The sequence below is a fragment of the Sycon ciliatum genome, chromosome 7 (assembly GCF_964019385.1).
Source record: "Sycon ciliatum chromosome 7, ocSycCili1.1, whole genome shotgun sequence".
NCBI classification, from domain to species: domain Eukaryota; kingdom Metazoa; phylum Porifera; class Calcarea; order Leucosolenida; family Sycettidae; genus Sycon; species Sycon ciliatum.
Window position 1 is genome coordinate 5,897,856 of NC_088649.1, and position 20,666 is coordinate 5,918,521.

Genomic DNA, 20,666 nt, shown 5'->3' on the forward strand with positions numbered 1-20,666 from the left:
AATAAAGAGGATAGATGTCTGTATTTCCTGGCAAAAAAATGGGGGGGCGGCTCAAACCCCGGGAAATACAATACATTCCTTTCCCCATTTCACTGTTCACCTACCCTCTCTTTCCGTTGGCTCAACCCTCGGTCTTGATGGCGAAAGTGGATAAAGAGGATAGATGTCTGTATTTCATGGTAAAAAATGGGGGGGGGGTGCGGCTTATACCCCGGGAAATACAGTACATTCATTTCCCCACTTAACTACCGTATTTCCCCGTAAGTTAGTTCTCCCCAATGACTTAGTACCCCCCTATAAAAAATACACTTTCCACTTCCGAGGTTATCACCCCGAAAGACAGTCCCCCCGAAAGATAGTAAGTTCGTACCCATCCTACATGTACAGACACCGTACAGTACATACATCATATGCACGGACACTAGATTTGCGCAGGCTTCCCACTGCGTGTCATTTACCCCCGATAAAAAAGTACTCCCCGAAAGATAGTACCACCCCCAAAAGTTAGTACTCATGCGGCTGCTAAGTTCGAAAGTTAGTACGTACTAACTTACAGGGAAATACGGTATTCACCTACCCTCTCTTTCGGTTGGCTCAACGCTCGGTCTTGATGACGAACGTGCGCGTCTTGGCCTTGATTTTGACCTGGTGGCATCAAGCAGCCCTGGCTTGGCCTTGTTCCGATTCACAGCTTGTTGGAGGTCATGCCTAGCTTGCTCTGCCACATGCTTCTGTTCAGCAAGACGTCTATTGTGTTCAGCAAGGCGGGCATTCTCCTCAGCAAGACGAGTTGTCTCCAGGGCCGCAACACGATTCTGCTCTGCCTCGTCCTCCCTCAACTTCAGTGCTTTTCGCAACTCGTCATTCTCTTTCAGGACTTGTAGAAGTCTGGCCGTCATTTCAGTGACATTGTCATCCGACTGAGTGGACAGTGTAGCTTTGCTAGTGGCCATGTCATCAGCTTCTAAAGAGAACAGCAATAGTGACATTGACAAAGAGGCGAAAACATTGAAAAGAAGATACTGTAAGAGTTGAATCTTTAACGGGGCACAAAGTCTAGCTTTTCAACGAGAAAGAGTCCACCGTTATCTCAAGAAACGTTACACGTATGTTATTCCTTCTCTACGTAGCACTAGAGAAATAGAAGATAGGTGTGTGCTGGCAGGGTCATTAAACGGTGTGCCCGCTTCGTGGGAAAATTGGAAAAATCTTTAAACTTAAGACTCGTTACACTTTCAACTCTTACAGTAATTATCAGCGAGCCACATTAACAACAACACTAAGTATTATAAAAGAGAGACAGGAGGCAAGAGAGATGGGCGACTGAGTGAGCAGGCATCCATCTGGTAAGCGTCAAAGTTGCTGTTCCCAAACAGAGCTCGTGTTTTCACCACAGTTAGAGCCCTTTAACTTTGATACTTTACTTTTTGTCGGTTTAAAATGCTTTTTAGTTCACTAGACTTCATTGTGACCGGTTCGGCCAGTCACTCAAGCTATGTTCAAACAGATAGCTGTAGTTGTCCGGAGATTGGACAAATATATAGTTCGAAATAGCAACAAGGATGAACAGAATGAAGACTGCGTTCCAACTGAGTTTCAGGCATGAGGCTATCTCCCGACACTAGCTACTGGAAACTCTGGAACTTTTTTTCTGGTTTTTACTTTGAAGTACTTGGTCCGCGCGTCAGCGATATTGTCGCTTATCTTTCAGCTTTGTTTATATGTCGCCGATGCTCAAATGGCAGCCCATTTCATCCCAATTTTGGTTAGTAAGTTAGTTTACTAGTACCTGAAAGGTCTAGCTAGATTTCGATTGGATTTCGAGAGCGACGGGTGGGTGATTCTGATTGATACAGCGAGGCATCAAAATACATGATCTTGTTACGCTGTGCAGGCAAGAGCAGCGCAAGCCACAAGAAAGTACAGTGTAATCGGCTACTCGGAATCAGCTCCATTTTGCTGAACGGCCGACATCGCTCACCTCAGGGATCGCTCCTCAAGCTGAGATCTCAGCTCCCTTACCTCCAACTCAACGCTCGGAGTATCCAGCGCGTCGTGGAGATTTGCAAGTACTGTACGCGTCGTCGTCGTCGTTCAAAATAAAATCTTGCAAAGAACGGCATCTGATTTGAACCACACAGGCTGTCGTACTGCCCACGCGAAGTCCTATAGAGAAGGCGACAGTCACGATCGACTTCTGTTTAGAAAATAGCCAGGCAGCGGAGAGGAAGAGAGATGAGCTTGCAAAACCAAGAGAGTCGATCGCGAGCAAATATATTTGTCACCAGCGTCGAGAGCAGCGACGAGGAGGACCGAAAAAAGTAGGAACACTTCCTTGGACAATAAATTCCTTACAGCTAGTTGTCATTCTATACCTTACCGTCCATCGTACCAAGTTTTATCACTTCAAGTGCACGCGTTCATGTCCAAAGTCTAAGTTCAAATTGTCGAAAGATAAGCGACAATATTGCTGGCGCGGACCAAGTAGTACTGGATAGATCCCCGTTTCTTCACAGTGCTTAGAACAAAAAGAAAACTAAGGCAACAGAGAAAACGTGCTTCAGACTGGCCAGACAGCTGTTCATCCTCACTGGCCCTGGTCTTACCTTCGACTTCCTCCACACTATGTCCGTGTGGGGTACTGACTGCACAAGCAGCTTCAGCAACAGATGCAGCCGCCATGGGGGCACTGTGAGGCACTTCTGCAAGGTTGAATTCCATCGCCGGGAAGGGGTCAATTCCATCGTCATTACCTGCCGGCAATGCCAGAGTCGTGATGTGAGGCCCACATTGTCCTGAACTAGCCATGTGCCTTGCCTCTCCGGACTGGTCACAAAGAACAACACAACACAATGACAAAGCGCAAGAAAGAGAACCCAGTCAGACCCCTGAAGAGAGGAAACCCAGAAAATATAATATTACATGTATAAGAAAGTTCACACAGACACAACCGCGCGCCCGCACACACGCACACAAACGCACACAGACTCGCAAACACACAACACACAGACTCGCAAGCACACAACCCAGAGACTCGCAAACACACACACACACACACACACACACACACACACAGGCCAGGTCAACTCACATCCGGTGTCATACGTCCAAGTACATCCTCAATATCATTGTCGGATAGTACGGGGCATTCGTGCAGGCCTACACCGTGTGAATTCCACTGCTGCTGCTGCCGCAGCTGCTCATGCTGATTTTGCTGTTGCTCCTGATGCTGCAACTGTTCCTGTTGTTGTTGTTGTTGCTGCTGCTGCTGTTGTTTGCCAGCCAGAGATGACCGATCGTTTATCGGCAGTGAAACAGCTGTCTCGTTGGTAGCTACCACGCCAGTGTGTGACTTCGAGACGGCAGCATGCAACATGGAACCATTGTTGCGGCCGGGAGGCTGACTGTTGATGAAGGCTGTGTCCAATTCATCAGGCGGCCTGAAGTTGTCCTGGGGTGATTTCAGCAAGCACAAAGGCAACGAGATATAGAGGTGGTTAGGAAACTTCTACAATTGGTTCATAACAAGTTCATAATAATTTTCACTCGGGATAAACTCATTGCCAAACACATCGCAATGCCCAGCCAGCTCGGCCCAATTTGGGACATGGAAACAAGTCAGTATCTCATTCTGTACTTGTCGAGCGAGTTGCAATAAACGCCCCTTGCAAGAAGTGCACAGTTGTTCCGGTCTTCAGAAAGCATGCATGATTTCTTTTCACTGCCTCAGCATCCAGCCCACCTCTGCCCATGGACACACACATGCACGTACGCACGCACACACACACACACATACACACACACACGCACATACACACACACACACACACACACACACACACACACACACACACACACGCGCGCACACATGTAGACACCAAGGAGCATATAAAGTACCTGACTGTTAGGAACTGAGTGAACAGAGATGCTTGTGTTTGATCCAGGCATTCCAGCATGTGCTAGTTTAATCATATGGTTGGCCACTGGCACAGTACCGACATTCAAGCTGGATCCGCATTCTTGGTAAAGACCGGATGGGGAGACCAACCGACGCCGGTCAATTTGATTCACATTAGGCAGGGCAGTGTCCGCATCGGACACGCCACTCCCACTGCTTATGTTGTTGATGTTGTCACTACTGCTGCTGCAAGAGAATGCAGCCGCGTTCACAGTATGGACTGTTTGTGGACCCTGAGTGCAAAATAGAGAGAGTACAGAATGCGACAGAAACAACACCACTGCTGCCTTGCTGGTAGCAAGGCGGAAACAAAACAGACGGACAGAGACACAGAGACACAGAGAGACAACAACGATCGCTCACATACGAACCTGATTATGGGTGGTGCGAGGATCGCTAGTGTTAGTGGTGGTATTGAAAGCCATTGAACCATTGCCATTGGTTTGAGAATATGGTTGAAATGGAGCTCCATTCGCACCACCACCATTATTGCAAGATGCAGAGCCACCCAGTGGAAGAATTCCAGTTGGAGTGGTGTTGTTTGGTAATAGCCCCTACAAGGAATTGCATAGAATAATCACACGCAGAACACGGGACAATGTAGCCTTGAAGATGCAACCACTCACAATGCCCAGCCCCAATTGTCGTCCCTAAAGAAATTAAAAGGCATTTGTGGAGATTAAAAAAAACGTATGAAACTGTACCTTCACGTGACTGCCAAAAATGATGCCAGGAACCTGTACGTCTCATGCAAGTGTCAATATTTCGACAAGTTCCACTTCGGTGCTAGGCAGCTAAGCACCAGGCGGCTGGGGGTTGCTTTCGGTACTCAAATACCCCCTACCCCCCACCCCCCACCCCCCCCCCCCCACACACACACACCCCACAAAAAACATTCCGACATGGCTTTAACTGATGTACCCATGGCGCTGAACGTGCTATGCCTACACGGTGAATCAGGGCTGGCCGGGGCATCTCGGATGAGTGCTCCACACACCTGCATCTGAGTGGAGAGCGGCAGAAAAATTCCCTGTGACAATGGGGACAGTGTTTCGCTGTCTGTTGGTGCTGTTTGATGGTGCTGTCTGTTGGTGCTGTTTGATGCTGCTGTCTGTTGGTGCTGTTTGATGCTGCTGTCTGTTGGTGCTGTTTGATGGTGCTGTTTGATGGTCGCTCAGCGTCTGAAACTTCAAGTTACAGTACAGCAGTCTACATAGCCTCTTGTATTTCCGTGCACAAATAATGTGGCAGTAACCCCTTTATACCAGAACCCACCTCAGGCCCGTGCATGCTAGTGTGGGAACTGACATCAGAGGAGGGCGGGGGGGGGGGGGGAGGGGGGGGGAGGTTGAAGGAGTGACCACTGAATGGATTGGCATTAATGAACAGGGGGTGGGAACAAGCAAGGCCATTGGCAATTGGATTTACCGAAAAGTACAGCGAGAGCACCCCATCACCAGGTCCTTCCCTGGTCGGGGCACTTTAAAGTGGCTTACCTGCGTTCCAGAAGATTGCATTGACATCGGCTCCAGCTCAACGTCACCAGCAAGGGTGGCAAGAGTAGCCGTTGGTCCAGAAGAGTAGCCCTTGTCAGACGAATCCATGCCATCCTCCATTGCCGTTCTTACATTGTCCTGCCCAAATGCAGCGCCAATGGCTGGCAGGGCATTCTGCTGACCAGCGACGTCAGAGCCGTTAGAAGCAGTGCCGGTACGGGATGCAGGCAGTGCAGATGCAACCTGGACAAGACAAATACACGATAACAGAAGGATAAAAACTCGTTCAACGGCTGACATTGTTGCACGATGCGGTGTTGTTGTTATTTCAAAGTGTGGTCCCTTTCCCTCGCCGCAATTTGAAATAAGGAAAGGAGAAAGGATCGGGAGATGGGGGGGGGGGGGGAGGGGGAGATGATAGGGGTGGGGAGGGGGGGGGGGGGCTGTAATAAGAAGAACTGCCTCGCTCTCCTACATGAGAGTGGAATATGAGTGAGATAGTTCACCTCACAACTTGCAGAACTGTGCAGAATCCACATTCTACTGTACGACACCTGCAACAACCCTGTGGGTGTTTCTGAACTGTTGTGACGTAGTCCCCTATTGTCGGTTGCCATGGCCAGATGGAACTGTTCAGGACTGATATCTCATAGTCCCTAGCATGACATGCACTCGAGAGTTGATACTACACTAGCAGCCTACTTGATGCATATCACGGAGGTCAAACAATTCCCTACCTGGTTTAGTCCAGCAAGCTGGTTGGTAGCTTGTTGGTATTGCTCCGTTGGTTGCTGGTAGTGTCGCTGCTGCGGTTGCTGATGCCACAGCCACTGCTGTACATGCGGCTGTTCCTGCTGCTGTTGCAGTTGTTGTTGCTGCTGCTCCGGCTGCAGTTGTTGTTGCTGCTGCTGGAGTTGTTGTTGCTGCTGCTGCAGTTGTTGTTGCTGCTGCTGCTGCAGTTGCTGTTGCAGCTGCTGTTGCAGTTGTTGCTGCTGCTGCTGCTGCTGCAGTTGTTGTTGCTGCTGCTGTTGCAGTTCTTGTTGCAGCTGCTGTTGCAGTTGTTGCTGCCGCTGGTCCGGCTGCAGTTGTTGTTGCTGCTGCTGCTGCAGCTGCTGTTGCAGCTGCTGTTGCAGCTGCTGTTGCAGCTGCTGTTGCAGCTGCTGTTGCAGCTGCTGTTGCAGTTGCTGCTGCTGCTGCTGCAGTTGTTGTTGCGGCTGCTGTTGCAGTTCTTGTTGCAGCTGCTGTTGCAGTTGTTGCTGCTGCTGGTCCGGCTGCAGTTGTTGTTGCTGCTGCTGCTGCAGCTGCTGTTGTAGTTGCTGTTGCAGTTGTTGCTGCTGCAGAGACAATCAGTCATGTCGACATCCGGCCGCGGGCCGTCCGATCAAAGTAAGTGCAGTCATGTAGATCTACATTTTGTGCCAACCTGTAGGCTACCTTCTTGCCAAAGCATTTGGACTAATTTCGGCTCCACAATCCAGTGTGTCGTTAGTACTCGTTACTACATTGTATAATAGCTTTCATGGCTGAGGTTGTCGGTATGTCTGCTGGCTCTGGTTCCCAGTATTCAGTAGCCGAGGCCGGTTGGTAAAGTAACTCCAATTTCACTTCAAGGTACCAGTGCATCTAGTGTCTGCTTCTAGTAGAGCAGCGTGCTGTCTATATTGGTTACCCCAGCAAGTGTAGGGTGTGCATAGGTCTTGGCCGTTTAATGCCGATGTACTCCGTGTGGTGTAGACCAGGTGTGCATTGGTGATTTGGTGGTCAATTCACATGGCTTCGCCAGTTGTGTGGATTAGACAGTTATCTGGTGCAAGTCTTGATCTGTCTCATTCAGATCCTGTTCGCTATCGTTGCTATATTGAGAAAATCTGTGGGTGCACATCCAGTGCATTTGCAGATTTGCATGCTTCCCTTGCGACGGGCGTATACATGGTACATGGTATGGTACATTTTGTACATGTCCATGCAGATCTACATGATCGTACTTACGTCACGACTGCTTCGAGGAGAATCTTCATGCTGTTTTGACCCGCTAACTTTTCACACTTGTAGCGTGATGTGTATGTCCCTCAATTCTTTGCCCATATGAATTGCCGTGTTCGTCATTTTTGTTCCTTTATTCCCTGTAAGAGCCTATGAAGAGAAGGGAAGGAAAACGTTCGTTTTTACATTTCCTAAGTGTTCGGTTGGACTGGCGTGGATTGCGGAGATGCATATACCAGCCAGTCTACAGCATTGAAGAATTGTAGACGCTTCCAATTTGTTCTACAATTTTGAAGAAACTCTGAAACAGATGATTATTCGGCTGCAGTCGAGCCTCTGTAATTCGAAGAATGTGAATCGCCGGAAATGACCTGTACTTGGCTACAGATGACCAGTCCTTGACTCCAGATGACCAGTCCTTGGCTACAGATGACCAGTCCTTGGCTACAGATGACCAGTCCTTGGCGACAGATGACCAGTCCTTGGCTACAGATGACCAGTCCTTGGCTACAGATGACCAGTCCTTGGCGACAGATGACCAGGAAAGTGCCACATAGCTAGTACAGGGCAGTTGATTTGATTTGCGACCGAACAAGGCAAGAACAGGACGAACGCTGGAAATACAATGGGCAGCATGTACATGTACAGTACTATTAGAAGAGAACAACAAGGACAATCAAGGCTTGTTTGTTGCCTGATGATTGCGAGAGCATGAAACTTCAAGTCGCAGCAAACAAGCCTTGATTGTCCTTGTTGTTCTGTTCTGTGTACTATGCTCTGCCTCCGCCATGGTGTTGAGCACTGTCATCACACTGGGTACACCCTCGCTCCGGTGTACAGTATTAGATAAACCTTGTTTTAGTTCACACATATTGTTGTTGGTATGACAGCAGTAAGGTGACTGTGTTCCGAACACGGTGTCCTCCACCTTGTTTCATGCTGTCAAACCAACAACAATACAATCATGTACATGTATAGACGTCGGAGACACAAAGAAACGCCAGCGTTGGTGCGATCACTGGGAAAGAGATGGCTGCCATGCCCATCAATCCTTTCTCTGGGTTAGACCATACAAGTGAGTCCATACTGATAGTTTTACTCGGCCTAGGCTTTGTTTTATTTCGACTCCCACTGCCAAGAGTATACCCTTTCTACTCTTGGTAGATCTACTACAGTACATGTTCTTGGAAGTACGACAGTCAACCTTGCGAATACGACCCTCGTCTACAAGGCATTAATATATTTTGCGGATAATGCCGGCAGAAAAATTGGCGGAATTCGGAACTTTTCTGAAACATTCCATGCATGTTTGGTGTGTGGATAAAGAAATGGAGCAGAATTCGAGGAATTGCCCGCCATAAGGTTTGTATGGTTCTGCCAATTTCACTGCTTTTCGAGCAGAATCTGCAATCTTTTCGAGCCTTATCCGCCAATGCCTACGGTCTCGTCTCTCGATCGTCTCTCAATCATCCCTCGATCGTGCATGAGAAAAGAATGATACTCGTAAGTGACTATTGTGTACCGTCTACTCTGCACTGTAGTCGATCTACCTGTGAGTGTGACCAGGTGACGTGCCAGCCAAGAGATCGCATCGCGGACGGCGGGTAGGCATTGGCGGATGATGCTCGAAAAGGTGGCAGATTCTGCTCGAAAAGCAGTGAAATTGGCAGAACCATACAAACCTTATGGCGGGCAATTCCTCGAATTCTGCTCCATTTCTTTATCCACATAGCAAACATGCATGAAACTTACCAGCGGGGGTCCCCAGACAGAGGGCCAGAGCAAAGTGCAGCAAGGTACTTTCCCTCTGCCAAACTCGGGGAAAGTCCCCATTCTAGCATACAATGGACATGATTGTATATAGGTGCCACGTGTGTGGTGCTAGGGCCGCGTCGCCTGGGGCGGTACAGTCTTGAGGTCGGATCCGAGTTCTCTGGCATCATATTTTAAAACCCATGTACATGTATCAGGGCCGGCTATTTGACACACAGGTTGGCTGGGTGAGGAAAAGCGACCGTCACTCGTCATCGTCAGACCCAGACTGGGCCAAAGAGACGATCTTCATCAGACAGTAGTCCATGACTGGCATGCGTTCATGCACAGAGTCAGACACAGACAGTCAGTGCATAGCGAGCGGCGAGCGCTAGTCCAGCGTCGTCAGTGAGGATTCCAACGAGGCACACAGCATACAAGTAACAAGGATCTGTTCCATCGGACCACCGGTGTGACAAAGTAGCGATAATGGTGCATCTGGGGGGCCATGAAGTCCTAGGCCTAGGCCAACGGAGCTCCCTAAAAGGTCACCACCACTGCTACGATTCATATAGTGGGTGCTTCCTAGCGCTATAGCTGAATCTCATGTTTGCAATGAAGTGGCCTTTGCGCTGATGCCTTCTTTCAAACATGTGCGCGACTTAGCACAGAAAGAAAGACAAGGCCAGAACAGAGTCTGTCTGCTCCATACTCGGGTCAGCGACCCGGTTGGGGGGTACTTCAACACGCTTGGAAAAAAAACACTTCAACTTGGGATACTCCCTGATGTACAATAGCCGCACTTGAATGTACCCAACTCTGACCCGGTTGCAAGACTTGTGCCAGGTACAGGTGTCCCAGTTGGTTTGAAATCCTAGAGCAGACACTGCAGTCATTGAAACACTATATAATCTTTATTTCAGGATTAACCAAAGGCTTACGCCTATCTGGAGGATCTCCCATTTTGAGTATGTACTACTAACATAGTCACACATCCTTTATTGCTGAACCCACAAATAATTGTGATACAGGTTGTAAACCATTCGAGGAAGAAGAGAAAGCCATTAAAAAATAAAAGAAAAATAAGAAAGAAAAAAGGTTATTGTACCATGCCAGACGGCTATTTAAGTCATGTACCAATTGTAGTACATGACGTAGTAGTCACGCATCTACAAAATACTTTGCAGGATAATAATTAAATGTAGTAAAGAGGTAGTATTGTACCGGTAATTGTACGGTCTACACTGTACATGAACACAGGCACAGCTATAGCAGCCACTCGCCATGGCGCAATGACCTGCTTCACATGCATCCACATGTGGCTGCCTCAGCGGTGTAGCACTGGCCCAATCACCAGATCACTAGTACTACTGTGTACTGTCACTGTACTAGTACAATGTAATAATGATTATAAACACAGCTGGCATCTTCCCTGCACCTGTTAGACAGGAGCAGAGTCGACGCATCTGTCAACAGTGTCAAGCCAATCACTGTGTTCAAATAATAGTATCAACATTAATTTTTACCAATTTGATTTGATTTACATGATCGATGTATAGTATTAGTAGTTGTCGTTGAATTAAAAATTTAAAGTCGCACATGTGATGTAGATCAGGCCTGTGGCGATTATGATTATGCCTAGCTACAGCATGCACGGTCAGTGCACAGGGGAATGACTACACAAAATCAGTACAAACAAAAAACCCGGTGGAACAAAAAGTGATTTACTGGTAAATGTCTCTACTCACGAGTTTCATGCTGAAAGGTAATCATCAGGAGGAGACTGGGGATACTCCGGGTTGTGTGGTCTTATTCACTATAGGTGTTATCCCATGGCAGGTACGCAATGCTAGTGTTTCAGCGCTAGGGCAGTGTAAGTGATCAACATAGTACTATGCTGGTGGCACGGGGGTGACCGTGTTATGAAGGCAGCGTTAGTAAGTGATCAAAGTCAGCCTCAGGTACAGAGATTTCTCCCAATGGCAATGTTCAACACGTTACTTCAAGTGTTACTAAGTCTTACTACGTTCAGTTTATAATACATGACTAATTGTACATGTACATGTACTTGTACTATAAGTGGGTATTACTAGTTCAGTGACTAGTTCAATGATTATCCACATGTAGCTTGCTGAAGGCCGAAGGGACAGTCCCCAGCAGTCGTGCGCTGGGGGATGTCCCTTTGAGTGCCATTCTCTTTCAACAGCGTGTGGTCACAGTGAGGGGGCTCAGTGGTGGTTGCATGAGTTCTTATTTTCGGCCCAGGTGCCCCAGCAGGAGAGGCGCCAGCTGAAGTATTCTGAGCATGCTGTCAAGGACAACTGTTGAAGGCTAGCCAAACAGTGTGCCCTGGGGCGGTATGATGATGACCAGCTGTCACCTCTAATGACCTTCAAAGTGAGTAGAAAAGAATGGGCTCAGAGCTGAGAGCTCAGCTCAAGAGTCAGTGGCTGCAGTGCTATAGCTACTCTCAAGCACACACCATGCACACACACACACACACACACACACACACACACACACACACACACACACACACACACACACACACACACACACACACACACACACAAACACACACCATGTACACACACATATACACACTGTACACACACACACACACACCATGTACACACACACACACACACACACACACACACACACACACACACACACACACACACACACAATGTGCACACACACACACCATGTACACACACACCATGTACACACACACACACACCAAGAGATCAGGTATGCACATGCAGTGGCCACAGATTGTGAAGACAATGACCGTGCACGTCATGATGCACCTGAGCTGAGCTGACAGGTAATGGTCTGTTCACAATATCCAGGCAGACCGTAATGGTGGACAACAGGTGATATCGCGCACTAAAAGTTAAGCTTGGCTTATTCCTGTAGAAGCCGATGTCATGGCTAGGCTTATATTCACATCAGGTTTCTATTCAAACCAGGTATTTCTATGTCACGGTGTCAGCGCTAAAAGCAGGCTTGTGTGCCGACCGTGTATCTTGAAAAATCAGGCTTCTATTCAAAACCAGGCTTCTATAATTCCGAAACAGGCTCAAGAATCTAGACACTCTGGTTACTACACACACATGGTCCAGGATAGTGCTACAGTGTCAGTAGCCTACATTGCACAGGTCACCGATGAAAACTTACTAGTACGATGTAGTCTGATCCTACACTACAGACAACAGACTGCAGTGTGCACACCACTATAGACAACAGACTGCAGTGTGCACACCACTATAGACAACAGACTGCAGTGTGCACACCACTATAGACTGACAGTACTGGTATAGCCTAGAATTCGCACATGCATCATGTCGTTGACACGACGTACATTGTGTACAGACAGTACAGCGTGGTAAATTTATGACTGCCCTGACACGAATCCGCGATTCGTGTTCCGACTACTTTTCCAAACGAAAAATGCGAAAGTTCGCAATCCAGTTCGCGAACTGAAAAATGTTTGCGAACGCGAATTTCGTCTTGCTAATCCTCCGTAATTTCGGTGATTTCAGTGGAGACACCAGGCACATAAATTTAGATTACACCTAAAAGGCACTAGAGTATGCACTGCATATGAAGGGAACGCTGGTCACCTAATTACACCTGAAACCTGTCAGGTCCCTGGCACCGAATTTTTAATGCACCTTAAATTAAATGTTTTATAGTACCTTCAGGTTTTTACAGTGCCGTTTCCATGGTTGTAGCCAATGAGCGACGTTCCCGCGGTGGCCTTGATGAGCCGATAAAGGCCCGCACGCTGTCAGCCTAGCTATACAGTGCAGGGGTCTGCGTCAGTTTTCCGTTGCCATCTCAGTTCATCTCTGGACCTTGCCCGTTGCCGTCCTTGGCTTTAGAGGAGAGTAGAGTAAGTACATGGTTGAAACCAGGTCTACAATCATGTAGATTGGGCATGCCTGTAGCCATGACCTCATGCTCAGTTCTGTTCATTGATGTAATAAACATACAAGTACTATGATGTAAGGTAGCAAAGGTGGCTACATGTAGTAAGCAATCCAGTATTCTACAAGCTAATGGCGATGTTGAGCGATGTTGACAACAGGTTTGTACGCGTGTCAGTAAAGGAGTGACAAAACTAAACAGCTACAACCTGAAAACAATTCAAAACGTTCTTCTTCTTCAAGGCCAAGGGAAAAATGGCAAGAGTTCTGTCCACCACGTCCCCGACCTCCACCCCTAGGTGGTATCGCGCTTATATACAGTCTACGAGTACGAGCATCAAAGGATGACTTAACCTGAGGAGTAAATAATTGGAAAAATGGCAAGAGATCCGTCCACCACGTCCCCGACATCCACCCCTAGGTGGTGTCGTGCTTATATACAGTTCGCAAGTGAAACCTGACCATGAATCAAGGCCAAGGGCGCAGGCCGTACGCATGAGCTTTGGCAATTCTGCAACTACTTCTTCTAAAAAGCGATTAGCTTGTATTCTACAAGCTAATGGCGATGTTGAGCGATGTTGACAACAGGTTTGTACGCGTGTCAGTAAAGGAGTGACAAAACTAAACAGCTACAACCTGAAAACAATTCAAAACGTTCTTCTTCTTCAAGGCCAAGGGAAAAATGGCAAGAGTTCTGTCCACCACGTCCCCGACCTCCACCCCTAGGTGGTATCGCGCTTATATACAGTCTACGAGTACGAGCATCAAAGGATGACTTAACCTGAGGAGTAAATAATTGGAAAAATGGCAAGAGATCCGTCCACCACGTCCCCGACATCCACCCCTAGGTGGTGTCGTGCTTATATACAGTTCGCAAGTGAAACCTGACCATGAATCAAGGCCAAGGGCGCAGGCCGTACGCATGAGCTTTGGCAATTCTGCAACTACTTCTTCTAAAAAGCGATAGATCCAGCCACCACGTCCCCGACCTCCACCCCTAGGTGGTATCGCGCTTATATACAGTTTCAAAGAATGCCAGTGAAAACATGACCATGACTCCGATGAGCGTAGATCTACGGCCAGGCAGGCCCAAGGCCCGGGCGCTGGCCAAGGCGCGTAGCACAGTAGATCTACGCACGAGGCCTTCATGTACTGATGTAAGCGAAAATTGATAAGATCATCGCGTGTCAGCAAAGGAGTGATAGTGTAGCCACCACGTCCCCGACCAACCTACTTGTTCTTGAGCATTGAGCAAAGAAAAAAGGCAACAGGTCTAGCCACCACGTCCCCAACCTCCACCCGGCCATGTGGTATCGCGCTTATACTAGTCTACGTGGCTCAAAGGATGTAAGTGGAAACCTGAAACACGATCATAGAGTTCTGGCAGGACTTTCCGCCTTCATCAAGGCCTCGTGCGCACGGCCGCGGGCGCAGGCCTCGGCGCTACGCGCCTTGGCCTGCGCCCTTGGCCGTATGCACTCGGCCTTGATTCAGCCATAAAGTCCTGCCAGAACTCTATGATTGTCTACGTATTATGTGGAGTATAAAAAGCACTTTAAACTAGCGGTGTGCACGGGTAGTCGGGTATCCCGTGCTATCCGTGAGGACCTCGGGTAGACGGGTACAGAATAGTACCCGAAAACCCGAAGTCGCAGATGACATCATGTACCGTGAGTGCATGTGTACAAATTCATGTAACACTCCGCATGTCTACCAAGTGTGTAAGGAAAGAGGTGCACGGTGGTGTTACCATGGCAACATTACCCTATCGGGTACCCGTGCTACCCGTGGAAACCGACCTGAACCCGATACCCGAAGAAAATGCTACCCGACTCAGCCCTAGTTTAAACACCACCATTAAACTATGATGGTAAAATTAACAGTGATAAATGGAGTAAATGTCTGTATTTCGTGCCAAAAAATCTGGTTGTGACTTATACTCCAGTGCGGCTTATTTTCTGGAGAAACAACAGTACAATCGAGTGTTCAAATGGCAATATGCAGCAGGTGCACATTCTATACTCTACGGTTGGAGCAATGGAAATCTACACCGGCCGGTACTCTACGTATGCACAGACGTTTCCAGCCGTCCATCTTGAATGTGAAGCGGGCTACAAGTCTGCTGGCACGTGTGGATTAGCAGTGTACATAGTGCCGTACACCGGTTGCTGAGCTCGCCGCCGTGAAAACCCCTGCATGGACCCTGGGCTTCATGAAGCACAGCCAAGCACCCTGTCTCCCTCGCAGCCGTTAAAGCCCCTGCATTGACTCTGGTCTTCATGAAGCAGAGCCAATCGCCCTGTCACCCTCGCAGCAGTGAGAGTCCCTGCATGGACCCTGGGCTTCATGAAGCACATCCAAGCGTCTGGTCACCTTAAAAACAATCACGGTTTGTGCGAGACTCCGCTGGAGTTACCTGAGAACTCGTGGCCGGCCAACCTTGCAGCAGTGAGAACGTCTGCATGGACTTTGGGTTCCCTGTAGCACAGCCAAGCACCCAGCTATCCTGCACTGGCTGCAGCATGGGGTGGTCTGACCCCAGCTGGATGTTGCATCGGTACTGCACTCGAACACGTTACTAGTAATCGGATTTCAGTTCCCACCTAGTACTACCTCTGTATGAATATAAAATTATTTTTAAATTAATAATAATTTATTATCCAGATCTCAGTACTTACAGAATTTGTGCCCCCCTCGGGTGGGCGCGGGTCGAGGAATGGCCGCCCCGCCATTCTCTTCGCTGCTCAGTTGTGCTCGTGGCACGACAAAGCGACCGGTGCGGGTAGGTCAGACCAGCGCCGAGCGGGTATCTGCCGACGTGCGCCCTGCTTCGCTCGATGAAAACCTTGACAACAAGTCTCAGTGAGGAACGAAGCGGCTGATAATAATAATTATTATGAGCTCACGATCACGGCACTCTGTACTACAGCCTACACTGGTTACGCTGGCCACAGTATGCAGCAGCACGAGTCCGTCGCAAACACCACCTGAGTGTGACGCTCCGCGATCTACGCTAGCGCTGAAAGTGAAAGACCTGGACTGAGTGAGCTATGACATATGAGCATGAGACTCGAGAGCAAGCTGGAAGACAAAAAGAGACAGTAAAAAATACTAAAAATCATTAAATCGTCCTGTCATGTAGGAATCCGTACTGTCTGTAGCACATCATTGTAAGAGGGGGAAGTATTAGTTCGGCGTCGGAGAGTGTCTTTCACATTAGCATTACTGCATCAAGTACAATGATACATGCATGGCTAGAATACCTCACCTGCACTCTACCGCTGCGTCTTGAGCAGGTAAGCAACGGTTACTTTGAGGCTGGCACAGACTCAGTGGTAGTGGTCGATCTACCACACTACGAATCAGAGGCTTCTGCACGAAATCAGAATCTAGGTTTTTGGCAATGCCCAGCAAGCGCTGCCGATACTAGCACACGATCTTCATCCGTTCACAAGGTCTGATCGGGTAGAAACCGACGCTGCAAGCATGTGCGAGGTGTTATATTGACACAGAGCATGCATGCATAGCAGCATGCTCGATCGCAGCGAACGAAAGATGGGCGCGGGCCGGCCTAGGTAGGCCAGGAAGGCCACACAATTTCATGCACATGATTGTAATGGCGTGGTGCACGCTTCGCGCTTACCGGTGCGTACAGAATTATCTATCGATATCGCCCTGCAGAAGTGCAGTACAGTCACCAACTACTGGACCAAGGTCACAGTCAGTAGTCAGTACGGCTAACTCGCGGACCAGCCGGGTACTACTACTACTACCATGACTACGGCGGCTAGCCGCCGAGATGCGATGTCCCGATGAGGGATTTCCCCTCGTTTAGCAGTTGTGTCCGGGGAAGCACCTGGTGCGGGATTCCCCTAGCCCTCGCACACCGTTGCAGGCACGTGCAGCAAGCACTTCAAGTACCGGTAATAGTTCAGACTGCATGCAGCTAGCTGGCACATCACTGGCACTATCATCTGCGATCTCACAAAGACCCAGAATCTGCGGGTTTCGATGAACTGGATAGTGTCATCTGGTCATTGGAAGAGACCTGATTCCGGCCCTCACTGGTCGTCCCAGCCAGTCGGATACTGAACGCAAACTGTTGGCACTGCCTGTCAGGTTCGGTGGCCTCGCCCTCCCGAGTATTGCCCAGGACGCCAGTGAACAGCGAAGAGTGAGTCTGAGGGTGACGCGGCCCATTGTGGACATGATAGAGTGCAAATCTGATGCTGCTCCACCGGCCGTCGTTATTGCTCAGGCAGGGGCTCTCCGCAGGGGTGAGCAGAAGTTGCGTGCGTCGGCATAATTATCGTCAGTTGCAGGCGGACATGTCCCTGGGGCTGTGCAATCAGCAGAGGTTGCTGATGGAATGTGCTGCTGACCCTGAGGTTTCAAGCTGGCTGACTGCTGAGCCCCTGGCAGAGAGTGGCTTCATTCTTAAGGAGGCTCCCACCTAAAGAAGTAAAAATAAAAGGTCCATGGACACCCTGTTTTTCATGCATAGAATGGTGGAGTGATTTCTCTTCTTCAATTTGGTATAGTTTTTAGGTAGGGTCACCAGGCATATAAGAGGTATTCTGGTGTATTTAGTGAGTGTACAATTTCTTGATTTTCGGCAAAAAATGGTAATTTTTTGGTTTTTGACCCAAAGAAGCCTCCTGGAGGGAGGATACTAAGCATTTTCTTCATCATATTATGTTAAAGAACCACATTTGGAGGTATCTTGGCTACACAAAATAGACTGTGTCGTGGTTTTGCCCTTGGCGAGCCACTTTTTCGAAATTACGGGTACCGAAATTTCCATCGGGTGCTGAATTGTGAAATGGTTCAGCCTGCAACATTTTGTCCATGGACATATTGATTTTTATGGCTTTCTGTGATCCTTGAGACCCAAGGAAACCGATAATGGACAGTTTTGATGGTGTCACCAGGCACTTTAGGCCCCTATCAAACAATGTAGGTATCAAAATATGTATTTTTAGGCCAATTCTGAAAAAAAACATTTTTAGAAAATCTGACCATTCTTGCCTTCTTGACTAAATATCACTACCAATGACATGGTAGCATGGTAAAAATTATTATTTTAGAAGAAGTTTTTTTCATGCTGCAACCTCCTTTGGACATACCAGACAGTCTGTGCTTGGAAAGGTACATGTATCATTACATGTACATGTATGTCATGCAGCCTTCAGTCCTAGCACATTGATATACGAGTAGTGTACATGTACATGTAGGGCAGCGAGGTTTCATAACAACCTCGACCATGAAACTGGCACATGAATAATGTGAAAGCAGGCATTCAAAATAAGGCACACTAAACACTCACACGCGTGCGTGCACACGCACATAAACACCCACCCACACGCACGCACTCTCGTGCACGCATCATTGTGTAGCGGGCCGCAGTCTTTCTTTCTGAGGCAAATGCACACGGGTCTCAGTGAACACACTGCTTTAAAATTATTACTGAACTAAACGGAAGACTACATTGTAAACATTAACTCTGACTCTAACTCCAAACTGACATGAAGAGAATTGTGAACAGCAGCTTTTATAGGGTGAAGAACTATTAGTGTAAGTAAGCCAGCCTATGACCAGGGGATACGTAGAGCAGAAACAGAAAGGTCAAAGTAAGATGTGTGGGCCACAGTCATTGCACAAGGAATGCCATTTGATTCTATGCAGAAGAAGGAGCTGAATAGCAGTGTGGGCAATGAGCGTAAAAGAGGCGGTTGAAAGTGCAGCAGTATTTCTAAGGTCAATAGTTACATGTACATGTACATTGAACGCAGTGAGACTAATTGCTATCCATGTCATGGATCTGCAAGCACGGACAGTCGGTACAGAGTTGCAAGTGCGGGGTACGGGTGCGGTGTAACACGCGTGACCAATACATTGAAAGTGATTCACGCTGCAGCTGTGTGAGTTACTAGCGTGCCAACACTACTAGTACTAGTCCATAGTAGGACTTAGTGTAAATAAAAGCATGAAAACCAGCCACTGCACTGGGCATGCATTTGCTGGTTGTCACTTGCGTTGATAGCAGCAGACTCCAGAAAAACATCGCATGAAGGGCAATATGCATCTACACACGCTGGCGTGCACACATACGATATACATGTAGTGTACTGTCATGCTCTCTCGGCAATTCTTTTTGTGTCTCAAATACCATTCACAAATGCGCATTCACATGCAACTCCTGTACTGTAAAGCCATTACCACACTGTCCTTGCGGACACCAGAGAGGAGAGGCATACAGAACCAGCACCGTGAGCCCCTCCCCCCCCCCCCCCCTTCCACACCTAGCTTTGCACACGCGCGCACACATGCACGTGCATACACACATACATGTACACAGACATTTGCATGCACATGCACACAGTGCACTCGTGGGGACATGTGCATAACCCAGATCAACATTGCGTGCGAACCCACACATGCGGGCACGAGCACGCGCCCACACACACACGTGCGTACAGACACACACGTGCGTACACACACACACTCATACACCTGCCCAACGCTGAAGCGAGGATAGCGAACAAACTACGTTACACATAGCAACTTGTGCTCGGATTACTAGTACACCTTTCAACAGCTTGCACACACACACGCGCGCGCGCATGCGCGCGCGTACACACACACACACACTCGCGCGTGCACGTACACACACACACACACGCGCGCGCGCGCGCGTACACACACACACACACGCGCGCGCGCGCGCGCGTACACACACACACACAAACGCATGTACTTGCGCATAGGAAAGGATTCAAAATAATCAACCACAGGCATTTACCCAATACACACCTGAGTGTGCACATCTTAGTTGTGGCATCCCTATTTTTACAAAAGCAGGATTTAGAAGTTCGTCCCTGGTTCAGAACACAAGCTTCTGGCCAGCGTTTTCCTTACACCATCAGTGCAGTACAGTGACACGAACATCATTCCTACAGCCTTACAGGGACAGTAGCCCAAGTTCAGCAGCTCTGAGATGCGTCGTCCACTGAGCTCAGGATACTCTAGGATCCACAGAAAGTACCGTGCGACTGGAGCTGCAAGTGGGTCCACTTACTAGCGAGTGGGCAGCCACTTCAAGCTCCACAGGTAGTCCATGCTAAATTCCAGTACCAGTACTAGTAGTATCACTACGTTCGACATCGATGTCTTCATTGACTTCAGCCTGCTTTTCTCACCCTTCTTCGTCAGTAATATAATTATTTGTTCTTCGTGGCCACATCGTACCGCTTCAACAAAGTTTTCACAAAAAAATCAAGCAGCGTAGGAACTGCCTTTGTTTTGCATTAGCCATGGCCAGTGATTCTTTCCAGCGTAGAAACAGCCACGGCTACAGAAACACTGCAACGAGTAGAACTACATGTACATCCTGGAACAACTGCGAGCACGGAGAAATCAAAAAACTTCTTTCTGAACAACAGCTTGTTTCCGCATGGAACACAACATTTTTCGAATCTCGCGGCAAAAAAACAGATTTCGGAGGTGCCCTTTTTACACTGCGCTGCGCAACTGTTCGGAGCC

The 20,666-nt window shown here is 48.4% G+C and overlaps 2 protein-coding genes across 2 annotated transcripts in view; both read right to left on the bottom strand.

The window, feature by feature from the left end:
* Window positions 1-20,666, bottom strand: part of LOC135820828 (uncharacterized) — a 189,246-nt gene that overhangs the window by 23,768 nt on the left and 144,812 nt on the right. The window contains exons 17-18 of the mRNA XM_065333867.1: window positions 2,607-2,826; window positions 578-964 (exon numbers count right to left, since the gene is read on the bottom strand). Of these exons, the coding sequence (XP_065189939.1) occupies window positions 578-964; window positions 2,607-2,826 (607 nt within the window). The remainder of the gene's footprint in view (window positions 1-577; window positions 965-2,606; window positions 2,827-20,666) is intronic.
* LOC135820831 (transcription factor SPT20 homolog) lies at window positions 4,048-16,691 on the bottom strand. The gene is made up of 5 exons (XM_065333871.1): window positions 16,393-16,691; window positions 15,803-16,205; window positions 6,192-6,788; window positions 5,455-5,697; window positions 4,048-4,512 (listed from the first exon to the last, which is right to left on the bottom strand). Exons 2-5 carry the CDS (start codon window positions 15,854-15,856, stop codon window positions 4,318-4,320), a joined length of 1,089 nt encoding a protein of 362 aa, XP_065189943.1. The 5' UTR covers window positions 15,857-16,205; window positions 16,393-16,691; the 3' UTR covers window positions 4,048-4,317.

What these genes read in the sequence shown, in the direction of transcription:
- LOC135820831 (XM_065333871.1), bottom strand. Translation starts at nt 15,856, where the DNA reads ATGGCGGGGCGGCCATTCCTCGACCCGCGCCCACCCGAGGGGGGCACA. An exon ending in CCGAGGGGGGCACAAATTCT is followed by an intron (nt 6,789 to 15,802) that starts GTAAGTACTGAG and finishes TTGTCTCTGCAG; the next exon opens with CAGCAACAACTGCAACAGCA. An exon ending in TGCAATCTTCTGGAACGCAG is followed by an intron (nt 4,513 to 5,454) that starts GTAAGCCACTTT and finishes AATTCCTTGTAG; the next exon opens with GGGCTATTACCAAACAACAC.